The 13,336-nt window shown below is 41.7% G+C and overlaps 1 protein-coding gene across 1 annotated transcript in view; it reads left to right on the forward strand.

Moving 5' to 3' along the window:
- The first annotated feature begins 1,133 nt into the window (after positions 1–1,133).
- epb41l3b (erythrocyte membrane protein band 4.1-like 3b) overlaps positions 1,134–13,336 on the forward strand; it is a 36,253-nt gene continuing 24,050 nt past the window's right edge. Inside the window, exons 1-3 of the mRNA XM_029524479.1 lie at positions 1,134–1,272; positions 8,871–9,052; positions 12,105–12,248. Coding sequence (XP_029380339.1) covers positions 8,882–9,052; positions 12,105–12,248 — 315 coding nt within the window. The 5' untranslated portion in view covers positions 1,134–1,272; positions 8,871–8,881. The remainder of the gene's footprint in view (positions 1,273–8,870; positions 9,053–12,104; positions 12,249–13,336) is intronic.

The raw sequence follows: 13,336 nt of genomic DNA on the forward strand, positions 1-13,336 counted from the left end.
TTTGTGTTTAGGAATTTACACTTCCACATCAGCCAGCTGAATCACCTCTTATTCTAATGTGAATTACATGTCTTCCATGTGAAACATTCATTGTTGTTGACATTGGGCTTGTTTTACGAGCTGCGCTACAATTAGCCAACGGCTGAATGAGGAGCCAGCTGTCTGGCTGCCGTACATAAGAGCTGCACTGTGTGTTATTACATTTACCCTCTACTGTCTGCAAAGCCATGCCTGCCATGTCTCCGTTTCTATTTTGGGAATCCGCGTACGACTGTAGCCGAAATTTCTCTGAAGATGTACCTGGGTGTTTTCAATATTTGCATGTGTGCAGTAAGTCCTGGCATGCAGTGTACGAATGAGAGCATGAGCACAATTGGACAAAATAAGAAAATAAAAACAAATTAGGGAACATTTCAGGCCAAGTTCCTGCTGGGATTATTGTTATTGACACATCAACACATAAACTGCATTTTTACATTGTGGCCGTTCAAGGGCAAGCTCCTTTTAACTACCTTATGACATTGCATCATATTTTGCAAAGTCATCACATGATTTACATGAAACATCTTCATCTGCAGAGTAAACAAAACAAAAACAAGGTAAAGACATTAAATGAGACAGAAAAGGGGAAGGATAAACGTAGAAGGAAGGGGGAAGTGAACTAAACGAGGTGTGAATTCTGGGTATAGGTTTCATTTACTATTGTAAACGTGTATATTTTTATATACATCAAATGAAGAAATGACGCACATCCTCGCATTGCATTGTGCATTTTTGTGAAAATGACTAACAAAAGTTTAAATTTCCCTTTTTGGGTCATTGATCAATCAATCGGAACAGCTTTTTGCATCATTAATTAAAAAAAAAAACAAATTGCTCATTTACTCTTTTCTCTCCTGAAGAGCAGACTTGAAGTAAAAGCATTTAATCACTTTTCCTCAAGTAGAAATTAGTCTGACTGTTTTTTTTTTTTTTTTTTTTTTTTTTTTTTCATTAATTGCCACGCTGTGTGTGTGTGTGTGTGTCAGTTATTGGAGGGGGGGGGGGGGGGGGGTGTTGTGTTAAGATAATACCCCGGCTGTCCTGATATCCCACAATTCTCCGCTCAGCTGCATAGTGGGCTTTGATAGGCCGGCGGAGGGGGAGCTGCAGCAGAGCAGCACCGCTGTCAGGAAACACAAGCCCGCATAGCCGGCTGAGAGAAGACGGTCCACCGGGTGATTTATCCGCCTTCCGCCGCTGCTTTCACACCCAGACTCTGTCCGCCTCCCGGTTTGTACCGCTGCTCCCTTTATTATTATTATTATTATTATTATCATTATTATCATTCTCATTATTGGATGTCTTCTCTCTGGCCGCGGTGGCGGTGCTCGGACCTGAAACAGCCTCGGCCCGTGTCGGATAATTATCCTTAAAAACACACTAATGTCTCCACCGAAAAGTCTGCTGACCGAGCTCGACCTTTTCGAGCCCCGCTGTGTTGTTTGTTTGTCTTTGTGTATCTTTTTAAGTGTGTCGGTGCGCAACAATGTAGCGATATGTTGAATTGGGGTTATTTATTTCCCGTCTCCTTTTTTTTTTTTTTTTTTTTTTTTTTTTTTTTGCTGAATGGGCTTCCTTGCTGTTGCAGCTAAAAGTGAAATCATTTCAGAGGACCCCCCCCCCCTCTCTCTCTCTCCCCCTCCCTCTCTCCCTCTCCCCCTTCATGGTGCGGTCAGTCGGCTCCAGCTCCGAGGCAGAAAGTGGGGAGGAGAAAAAAGGAAAAATGGGCGGAAAGACATTTTTTTGAATCCAGCTGTTTTCACATCAGAGCTGAGTCACCTCGGTTTGTTTGTTTGTTTATTTATTTATTTATTTATTTAGGGGGGGGGCGGTGATCGGGACACTGGGGCCGTCTGGAGAGCACAGAGCTCGGTGTTTGTGATCTGCAGTGCGGTGGGCGTGGCCAAGCCGCCGGATGACACGGCTCTGGATCCCCCTTTAGCATCCTCACATCCTCCAGGAGCCTCCTCGGTGTGCAGTGACCGGAGTCTGACTTGACAGTTTCATTAAGATGCACAGTAAGATGTTGTTGCAGCACCGTTGGAAAGAGGCAACATCGTGGACCAGAGCTTCCTGGTTGATTCTCTTTTTTTTTGGTGGCGGGGGGGGGGGGGTGCTGTACTTAAACTTGTCAACAGTGCAAATAGTGGTCTTTGTATCCCACCATTACACAAACAACAAAAAAAAAACAAAAACCCAAACTGCTGACATCTGTGTTAGGGGAAGCTCTATCAGCAGAGTCTACTATCTGAGGCAGCGCTGAAGGCTTTACACCATCTATTCTTATTATCTTAACTCACAACAACACCTTCTATCTTTAGACTCTTGATCAACACAAGGAAAGACCCAATGGGGTCGTGCAAAGGCAAATAAAAAGACAACAGCCTTTTTTTCTTATCAACAATGCAGATAAATGTTTTATTTCTTCCTCTTTTTCTTTGTTCATAGCTAAACAGCTTTTCCTATAGTGTTTGAGGCTGACTATTTTTACTCGGACACAACAAGCAACCTGATGACATCATCCCAGGCCTCGGGATATGAATGATTTTTAATGAAAGTTATCATTACCCTGATATGAGTAAGGAAATGCTCACCAATGCGTACCACAGACATGAAGTTGGGCTATATATAAAATGGCAACAGCTTCTTTGGTTTTGTCAGTAAGATTTTGTACTATGCTAATGCTATATTCGCATATGGCAGTATGAGTTTGACTAAAATATGATTGCTTTGAATAGGCCCAACGGGGATGAAACCATAGCCCTGAGTGGTGTATGTATTTTAATTATGTTTAATTATGTCGAATGTTGCGCTGAAGCATTTGGCGACTAGCCGACTATCGAAATCCACTTTAAAAGAGAAGTACAGTGAATACCTGTCCGGGTTGAGGCCAGCAAACCAAAAGGATCATTTTCAGAAATCCAATATGCTTCTGGAAATCAAGCTTGAATGCAAACCTCTCTGCTCCTCCTGCCCCTCCCTCTCCCTGCAGCACCCAGCCTTTCGCTTACATCCTCCCTGTGTTTGCCTTCTCAGCTAATGGAGGTAATCGGGAGCTTGCCCGCCCATCAGTCAGACATCGTAACCTCCTTTAGCAGATGATACTAGTTTTGAAGCCTGATGGGAGCAGTAGACCTGGAGCCTGGGAGCTCCCAGCCCTGTTTTAAGCCGTCTCTGAGTGGTCAAATGGGTGTTGTTGGACTTACCAAAGCCATTATGAAGAAGTGCTCTATATACTGTCAACTTTCAAGTTTTATGTTTGTCCACGAGCTTCATTGCTAATCAAATTACAGCTGATTTACTGATTACCTGCAGATAATCTCATAAAATGTTAAATCCTCACTGACCACGTTATTAGCTTCTCATCAAGCTACCAAGATTTGGTACTAATCTTTTCCATTAATAGGGGATTTTGCTTTTGCCAAAGGAGCAGTACAGCTTCAGTGCTAACCCCACACAAATAAGTGCGTCAGGAATTGTGTTTTCTCTCTTTGTGTGTGTGTGCCAGGGTTTCCAGCCTGAATGTCACATAATGTAGGGCAGTCAGGTTGAGGCGGCAGTAAGTTAGCTGGTCTGTCTGTCGTTTCCCTAAATGTCTCTCAGCTCGGGATAGAAATGCTAAGAATGTAAACGAAGCAGGCTGACAGGATTTATGGCCTCCTCAGCAAAGGTGCTCTCTGCTTGGAGTCACCTTCATGCCATCAGTCCTTCCCTAATTTCTGCGGTTGCATTGCGTCTCATCCAGTTTGGTCCATGTACGATTTATTTAAAAACTGATATCAGCACTGAGTGAATGTTGGTTTCAGTTGTTGTGTGACTGTTTTCATTGAAGTCTGAGTACCTTTTTAGAAGTTGCCAGTGTATTCGTGGAATTGACCTAAAACTAAATCTAATCTTATTACAACAGCCCAGCGGGAGATTTTAATGAAGATTATCAAGTTTGGTTTTGTTGAAACTGTGTGATCAAAGAATGAGTTTGTAGTGTTGTGTTATTGAAGGATATATTTAACCCATTGTAACGATCCTTAAAAATGTGGTTGGCAGTATCACGTACAAATTAGTAAGATTTTTGACTTGTAAGGTCAACAGCATTAACTACAATATTCCCTGTGATCAGCTGAGTCAGCCCCATTATAACCTCCGTGAAAGTAGCTGGATTTGTTTGAGTTGGGCTTTCCGCATAAATTAAGTGTTAATGCAGAATACGTAATGGAAAGCGTCAGTCTTCAGATGGAGTTCTGTGTCAACGATGTTAGAGTCCATGTTTAGTTTCCGCGCTACCACAGCTGAAGAATGTTCTGGCTGAACACACAGTTGGAAAACAGTCCTGGGTTGTTTTAATTCTTGATTATTTTTATCATTATTATTTTTTTTAAGACTAACTTTCTGAAGCTGTGAAGTGTGATGTGATATTCGGGAACATTTTGCAAATGCCTTATGACAACTAAAATGTTGAGCTTTTGTCATTCTCTTGCTGAAAAAGTGAGAGTCTTGCTAGAGCCCTGCAGCAGCAGTTGGCTCCTTATTTTGCTTGTTCTTCCAGTTAATGTCGACTGACAGTCAGCCGATCACACACCAGTGCCGTTCAGTCTGTCGTCCAGTGCGGTTAAATTATAGCGCCATCCATTCTGGTTTTTCCAGTTTTGATTGGTAAACTTTGGGCTCTTTCAGTTTGACGAAAGTGTTGAATGTTTACAAAGTTCACGGACAGCACATTAGTATCGGACTTAATTATTGTTCAGTTGTCATAACTGTTAGTGATGCATTGACTCAAATATCTTCAGCTCTGAAAAATGCAGTAGTGGTAAACTCCATGCCTGCACTATAATCAGACACTGAAGTTAACAGTATATAAAGAACCACTCAGATCTACTGTAAATTTGAAATTAGAGGACGACACTCTCACGGCAACACATGTCAGTAGCTTACGTCTCTGAAGTCAGGATGTTAAAAAGACTTTGGGGATCTGTAACTTAATGGCAGAGGTGTCTGATTTGAGTGGCCGGGCCAGCCACATGGTTTCCTGTTACAGTTAGCTGGGTTTTCTGCGTGACAGCTGTCAGCCCTGCAGCCAAATAGAGGGAGCTGCATGATATACAGCCGGCCCACTCGGGATGGGCCTTGACGTGTCAGAAAACACCAACCATTCCCCTCCTTGTAACCTCCAGAAGCCCTCGGGTGGGGGGGGTAATGGTGTGGTGGAGGAAGGGGTGGCAGCGATGTGCCCAGCTGTGGTGTACTCTGGCTAATAGCACTCAGCACAGATGGCAGTCCTATATCCTCCTCCTGTGTGTGTGTGTGTGTGTGTGTGTACGCGTGCATGCACAGGCCACTTTCCAACATCATGCATAACAATCTCAAATGGACCTTAAAATGGAGATTTGCATCCACAGAGTCGCTCCACAGTGTTTCAGTATCAGTGATCAATGATGTAATGTGGCTACACACTGATAAGCCTCTGCTGAGCTTTTAGTGGAGACGTGAACATCCACCACAGTGGGGTTGTCTCTGCATTATGTCTTCATTTGATTTGATTAGCAGGTCCGTTTCTGGAGCGAGATCAGATAAACGGTTTCTGTTTGTGTCTCTGTCCGCTTTACTGAGCGCATCAGGCTCTATCTGAGAGAACCATGTCCTCCCCATCAGGTGACAGCTGACTTAAAGAGCTGTTTTCCAAGTGTTAATGTAAGAACTGCCAGTGATGGTACAAACTGCTCGTTGTTGTGCTGCCGTTTTTGCATTTTCTGTAGATGATTTCCTCACAGCTTTCATTTCATTTGTCATCACGTCTTCTTTTTTGGTTTGTTTTACTTAAATGCTGAGTCCCTCCTTTTAATAATTTACTAATGCGATAACTGTGCACATAACCTTTGTAAGAGGTTTGGATCTGGAAGAATATTCACAAACATTAAGCTCAGATGCTTTCCAAGCTCTTTTCAAACATATTATCTGTTGCTGTTTTTTTCTGCTTTAATTAAAAAAGTGATAGCAGCAGTTTTTTGTTTCGTTTTTTTTTTTTTTTTATATATATATATATTGGACATGAATTGGGTTGCTGTGTAGCTGCTTTTCTTTCTCCACCAGCAATGTTGATCTTTATTTCTTTATCCATGAGTTATGTCAGGTATCCTGGTTCAAAAACTTGGTTATGATTCCAAATGCAAAAGCTAACATGTAAGACTGAATCTCAGATAGCCAAAACGAATCAGCAACGGAGCTGCAAAGCAGGTTTATCTGTTTAGAAGTATCACAGATGATCAGCGTAAAAAAAAAAAAAGACTTATACTTAGTAGGACAAGGCTATATTAGCACAGTTATATCCCAGGAGTAATCCACAGCAAGTGAGCTGTGAATACGGCTTTCTGAATGCATAATGTATGTGCCAGTCCACGTTGGGGGTCACACACAGGGCCACTGTGTGGGCTGTTGTGTGGCCCTGTGAAGAGTGCCTGTCACCAGTGACTGAACGTATTCTTCCTACATTTCTATGGTGCTAAGATGTTCCTTTCTTCCCTTCCTAACATCGTTCCTGTTTCACGGGGTGCGTGTTAGAAGAAGCAAAGGTTAGCTGTGCAGGCATCGTGTGTCAGCTGATTACTGAACCGCACTTCAACTTTGCCTCACATGGCGGAATAAAGTCTCAGCAGATCTGTTTTGACAGGATTCTGATTGAATTGGGCTCAGTGGGTTTTCTTTTCTCTTCTGTAAAAAGCCAGTGGTCCCAAAAGTTCGGGTTTCGTGACTACATCACTTTATTCACATTGCTTGCCACTCAGCCCTTTAATCCAGTCTTGGCAGTCTTTATAGACATTTTATTGTACCTGAAATTGAATGTGAAAGTGTTTCATCAGCACGTCATGGTCAGTGACCCTTGAAGCTGTCACACCACTCCTGATTTATTAGGTTTTTTAATTCTTTGTGAAAGTGAGCATCAAAATACTGAAAAAAAAAAGAAAGCTTCCATCTGTTTTGACTCATTTCTTAGTCCAGGTTTCCTGGGCGCCAACATCATTTTGATCCATTTAAAAAGTAGTAACCGTCTGTTTTTGTTTTTTGCTCGGGAAAGCATGATTTCACTTTAAATTGAAATTTGTTTTTAAGTAGCTACATGTAGATTCAAACCTGCTCCTCATTAGGTGAATTACCCTTTTGCAGTCAAAAAGTAATGTCCTACTTATCATTCTGCATTATAATGAGTGGTAGTTCACAATGATACTGAACTATGAGGGTTTTTTTTTTTTTTTTTTTTTAGTTTGCTAGGTTCAAATACTAGTAATTGCATCAGAGACAAGAAAACTGTGTTTTGAAGTAATAGTGTTACAAGGTGCAAAATGAACAGAACAACATCCAGCTGCTAATAATCCTGCTACAAGCCTGCCAGCACTGTTCACAGCAGGACACATGGAGTCAGGCATGTGGGCCAAGTTTAGTTCTTTTAACAGCCAAGTTTTCTGGTCACCTTCTTCTTTTAAATTGTAAAATCATTTATAGTTTATAGTTGCTGCATTTATGGACAATTGGCACCTAGAGTGTTTCTTTGAGTTTAGTTTATGTTAGAGACATAACTCTCTGCTGTGCGTGTTTCAGCGGTGTAGAAACATCTTAGAAGTTTGGCGATCACCTCAGCTCACAGGGTAGACTTTGTCGATCCAGAGGCTGCTGTCCACAGCCATGGCTTCAAGTCACAGATTCCCCCCGTGAATCATCCCACCCCGGAGTAAACACGGGCCTATAAATAGAGTTCAGGGAGAGGCAAGCCAACAGCAGAATGACAAGCATCTGTACTACACACCACAGACTCACTGCAGAGGCCCCCATGTGCTCTCCTGCACAAAATGCCCTCTAAATCCCACATTCCCAATGTCAGAGTCTGTGGCACGGTTAACCCGAGGAGGGCTGGGGGGGGGCTCCAGTGTTATCTGTTCTAGCTGTCATCTTTGTTTGGCAGAGCTGGCCATTAGATGTTTCCTCTCATTACGCAGTTTTAGCCTCCTGGGACCACAACTGTTGCTACGCTGCTGTTCAGGGTGGGAAAAGGTCACGCTATGAAAGGCTTGCATGGGTACTGTGCAGATACTTTGGATACGTGTGTGTAAATACTCTACAGAGGAACTGGGGGAACCGTGGTGCATTCTGATTAATGACTCGGATTTTGTCACTCAATACTAGATTACTGTTTTTCAAACAAAATTTCGCATTCATATGTGTGTTCTCTTTTGTTTATATTTTGTTGAGTTTACATTAAAAAAAACATGCCTCATCATGTCTCTCTCTCTCTCTCTCTCTCTCTCTCTCTCTCTATGTGTATATATAGTTTTAACTGTAAAGTTTGAAGTAACAGAAAGATTCAGTTTTTGTTGGTATAGGACACAGATGTTGGGTTTTCATTTTTAAATTGTGGAGTCAATAATAAATGGATGCATTTCTCGTTTAATTTCCTCTTAGTCTTGTGCCTGGTCTGATTTGAGTGAGACAGGTGAGACGATGTAAACGGTCCTCAGTTGCAGCGTTGTCTGAAATGATTATAAACCTTTATAATTCAGTGTGTGTGAAAAAACATGTCAGAATTATTATAAGCCAAAGCAACAGAAGTCACTTCGCACTTACAGCACTGAGATTATTGAGGAAGGGGTTTGAGTGCACCTAAGCCACTTACGTTGATCTGTCTTTTTTTTTTTTTTTTTTTAATTCTGCTGTCAAACAACATCCACAGCTCATTTGCATTGGAGAGGCGCTCGGCACGCTTACTTAGGGCTGAAAAATCAACTGCACAAGTCAGCTGATTCATGTCTGTCCCCTTTTTTATCCTTTCCCACTCTCCGCTCCAGTGTGATTTACCATGACGACCGAATCAGGCGTCGACTCGGAGGCCAAGCAGCCGCAGGAGAAGGGAAACGCCAAAGCGGCATCCCAGCCCAGCCAGGCAGCAGCCGAACCCGCCTTGTCCCAGAACCAGCCGGAACAGCTGCTAGACGCCGTCGGACACAGCACCCCGGCCCGGAAAGAGCAGGTTAGCCTCCTTAGAACCACATTCACACCTTTTTTTTTTTTTTTATTTCTCTCTGAGCTGGCCGTTCAAAATATCCACACAGCTGTCATACACATCTGGAATTTAATGAAATACAGTTCAGCCTAATGAAGTCTTTAACATGCCTTCCTGTTCTTTACCAAGTTTGTTTGATACCTCTGAGTATTTTTTTATTTAGGAGGAATGTTCAAGCTGTACACACAAATATAAACAAAAACAATGCAAGCCATTTAATCCTTCTGCTGAATGAATCGTATCTTTGTGTGAGAAATGGAAGCAAACATGGGCGGGGGTGGGGGGGTACCACATGGCCTCAGTGTCTGAAGGTCACAGCTTCGACAACAAGTGCATCCGTTGGTCAGTAGATAGTCCTTATCACTCCTGTCCGCTTTTATTTGGAAATGGGGTGGAAACACAAATTAAGAAACCTGCCGACAAAGTCTGGATGTTTTCTTTTCCGCCGTTGAGTCAGCTGATTGGACTGATTAGCACAACTTCGCACAGCGGTGGGAACAAAGAGTAAACCGAGCTACTGCAACACTCAGAAATGTGTTTTAGTTGTTTGATCGGCTGAGATCTCTTGATTAAGGAGTTTAATTAAATAGAAACAACAAAATCAGTTTGTTTGTTGTTTTTTTTTTTCTTCAGTTTGTAAGGTAGTGATAAGATATGTTGATTGATTTTTTTTTTTTTTTTTTTTTTTTTTTTTTTGGAGTGGAAATGTCACAAAACGTATGTGAGTATTTTATATTTTGGTGCAGCAGAAAACCCTGTTTGGGGTTTGTTGTTTCTCTGTCCTGAATATACGAGCTTGTCCATGTGTTATAGAGGCAAACTACCCGGGTAGCCTCTGATGTTATCTGAACAGTGAAGAGCGAGTCTGGACATTTCGTTCCAAGCAAACCCTCCCCTTTTGTAGATTGAATTTCAAATGTTGTTACACACTCAGACAGATTTTTTCCCATTCCCCGATTAACTACCTGAAAGGAAAAACATATCAGACGACTGCACGTGCATGCAGCTTCTATATGGGAAGCCACAGCAGTCACAAATTTGTTTCATGTGGCACTCAGGGCACTACTTCATCCCAAACAAATCACTTACAATTGAAGTCTGAATTACCCAAAGCACTTCAGACTGGAGTGGCTTCACGGTGCGTTGCTGTAAAGAACCCGTTGTGCAGAAAGCCTGAAACCAAAGTTTTGCTGTAGGACTTGTTTACTCACAAAATGAGTTCAAAACTAATTTTTGGTTTGTTTTTTGTCAGGTCAAAGTTGCTCTGTAGATTGTTCTAAGTTTTAAATACAAAAACATTTTCAAGTCTAAATGAGAAAAGGCTGTAAGAGCTTTGGCTGACTTTTGCTGTGTGTAGGAATCTCAGACAGCATTAGAGAAGGGATTAGTTCTGGGCTGTCCTATCTTCTTATTTTTGCTTTTGTGAGACGTTGCAGGTTTGAGGCTGATAGTTTTATCTGACAACAGCACTGCATTAACTTTAAACTTGTAAAACTCTGCCATTTACACAAAACCAATCTTTGGAGGTCAGAAGTCACAGCGGCCTGATATGGAAGTGTTGAGAAAAACAGAGCTGGTTTTCAGATGTTTCACCTCTTTGATCTGCCTCATGTTTGAGCGTTTAACTGCAATCTGAGCACACATGTTCACCCCGTTGACCTAGAAGTGAGGCTTATATCATAATGTGGAAAAATGAAGTGTAGAAATGAGCTGTCTGAAGAAGAGAGGAAATGGAGCATGAACATAATGTGCTGTAATGAGAGGCAGGGGAAGGTGATGGGTTGATTCATCATGCCCTAGACAAGACAATATTGTGGGGGGAAAAATAATTAAACATACTAATTATGAAAGCTTCATTTGCATGGCCAAGAAAGAGCCAAATGATGATTCATTTGTGTGAGATGATAGACATTTGCAAGGTTTTGCCATTGTTTGTCATTTCCTTACGCTGGACTGTCCACGTTTTTGTTTGACACACACATTTTATGTAGTGCTGTGTTAGTCTGTGCTGTTAGTCTAAGCTGAATGCTAAGATCAGAATTCGATGGTAAAGCTAAAATTAAAATCAGAGCAGTTTAGTCTTTCTTTCTTTGCAGTTTTTGAGATATTTCAGTCTTGACTGAACACACTGGCCCTCGAGCAATGACAAAAGCTTGGTTAGGATGTTTATGCAATTTATCCCTCGAAATTAATTTATCATGTCTGAGCAGCTGTCATCACGCCAGGCTGAGGGTGATGGATGATCATCTTTCGTTTTCAGACCTGTGCGAAAGGCCGAGAGAAGACGCAATGCTCTGACGCAACACTGTCCGTCTCTGCTGTGAGGGAACACTTATGAATGATGAGGCCGCTGTTGGCAGTCTGCGCTGCTGTGATTTCACACGTCTGCACTACTCACCTATTGGTCCTCAATCATCCGTAAATGTTTCAAATACATCCTACTTTCCTCTATTCAAAGAGAATGACGTCTAAATTACACTGTTACTTTGACGCCCATGCGTGGTAATTTTCTCGAATGGCTGGATCTGATTGAGTCCGGAGGGAGCCACAGATGACGCTGTGGGTGCAATGTGATGGAAATAGCCGGAAGAATAAGATAAGACATTTTCAATATATGAATGAAAGGAGGGATTGAATCCACTTTGTGAGTGAGATGGGAAGAAAATGTCTGAGCCATGGGCTTCTTTTTCGACATAAAGTCACTCAGGAAGGCTTTTGTTTTCAGCCAAGTGGAAAATTGGATTTTCTCTTTCGAAGACAAAATGGCGGTAAACCTCCAGGCCTTCTCAGTGGGACTTGATTATATTCACTCAGGGTCCCGGTCTTTTATTTTTAGGTTTTAGACATGTGACAGAGCTGGAGTATTTGTCAAAAGTGGCCACCTTTAAGTAACTGACATCCAGTGTAGTGTGGATTTCTAATTCATCTAGTCGAATAATCTTCAACATTTTGCTGACCCGTTCTTAACACGCAAAAACTCATTAGTGTTGTTGAGTGGCACTTGTTCTCTTCCCCTCAGGAGCAGCAGGAAGAAGACCAGGTATCCCACAGGTCGTCCACCAGTCGTCTGTCCAAGTCTCCTTTGAGAGGAGTGAAGAAGGTGAAAATCATGCAGTGTAAAGTCACCCTGCTGGACGGCTCCGACTACACACTCAATGTGGAGGTGAGGTCTCTTGTAGCATTTTAACACAACACAGAAGCTCTGTCCTGTCCATTTGTATAATGGTTATAATTGAATAAAGGCTGAAAGCTCTTGCTTTCTAACCAGTTTATATCCAAAGCAGGTATTTTTAAGTTCAACCGTGCATCATAAGTGATGCAGTTTTCAGTTTGCTTTATTCTATTTATTTCGTTTTTTAAATGGCACTGTATGAGAGCCATACTTTTTTTTTTTTTTTTTTTTTTTTCCTTGAGGGGGAAAAAGGGAGTAGTAGGGTTCATGTAAAAGTTATTTTCACTTCAACAACCCAATAATGCAACATGTGGCTTCAGTCAAGCCTGCATTTTTTTGAAAATGTAAAGATTATTGTGTCCCCAGAGGTCAGTAACTTAAATTTCTGTCCTGACATTTAAATACAAATACATGTACCGCAAAAACTTTCTTATACTGACTTTGTGGCTGCATTTTCGTGTTTGTTAGTCTTATGAGGCACCGCCTGCTGTAATAAAATAGAATAAATATGTTCTGTTCTGGCTTTGCTTCTTAGAAGTAGGGATTGCATGGATTTCTCTGTGCATTTATATTTGCATTGTATTGTGTTCGGGGGATTTGTTTTTCCCTCCAAAGCTTCTTCTCTATGTAGCCTTGAGAGAAAGAAAATATTCATTTAATGCGCGTTAAAGGTTCAGTTCTTACTTCAAAGCTCACACGCTACACAGAAATAAACCCTGAGAGGAAAGGAGAGCCATCCATCAGTGAAAAACATGTCATTGTGTTGTAATGCTTATGGAGCTTGCAACCCAGCCATCCCAGCAGTGTGCTTTTATCGTCATGTGGAAAAATCCAATATGCAGCTGGGTTTTTAGTGAGGAGAAGAACTAGAGCATGAGTTGGATGTTAATCATCGTGGGTTAGAATGAGAAAGCTGGCCGAGGTGTTGAACGAAGTCATTATTTCCTGAGCAGGAGAGTGTAGCAAAAGTAAATGTAATTGACTTAATTGTGTTGATGTAGAGTTGCAGAAGGTTCTGACAGCCTGGATCAAGTCTTGTGTGGTTATGATAGTTTTCACCCCACATTTACAGTTGTATT

This window comes from Echeneis naucrates, chromosome 17 (assembly GCF_900963305.1).
Source record: "Echeneis naucrates chromosome 17, fEcheNa1.1, whole genome shotgun sequence".
NCBI classification, from domain to species: domain Eukaryota; kingdom Metazoa; phylum Chordata; class Actinopteri; order Carangiformes; family Echeneidae; genus Echeneis; species Echeneis naucrates.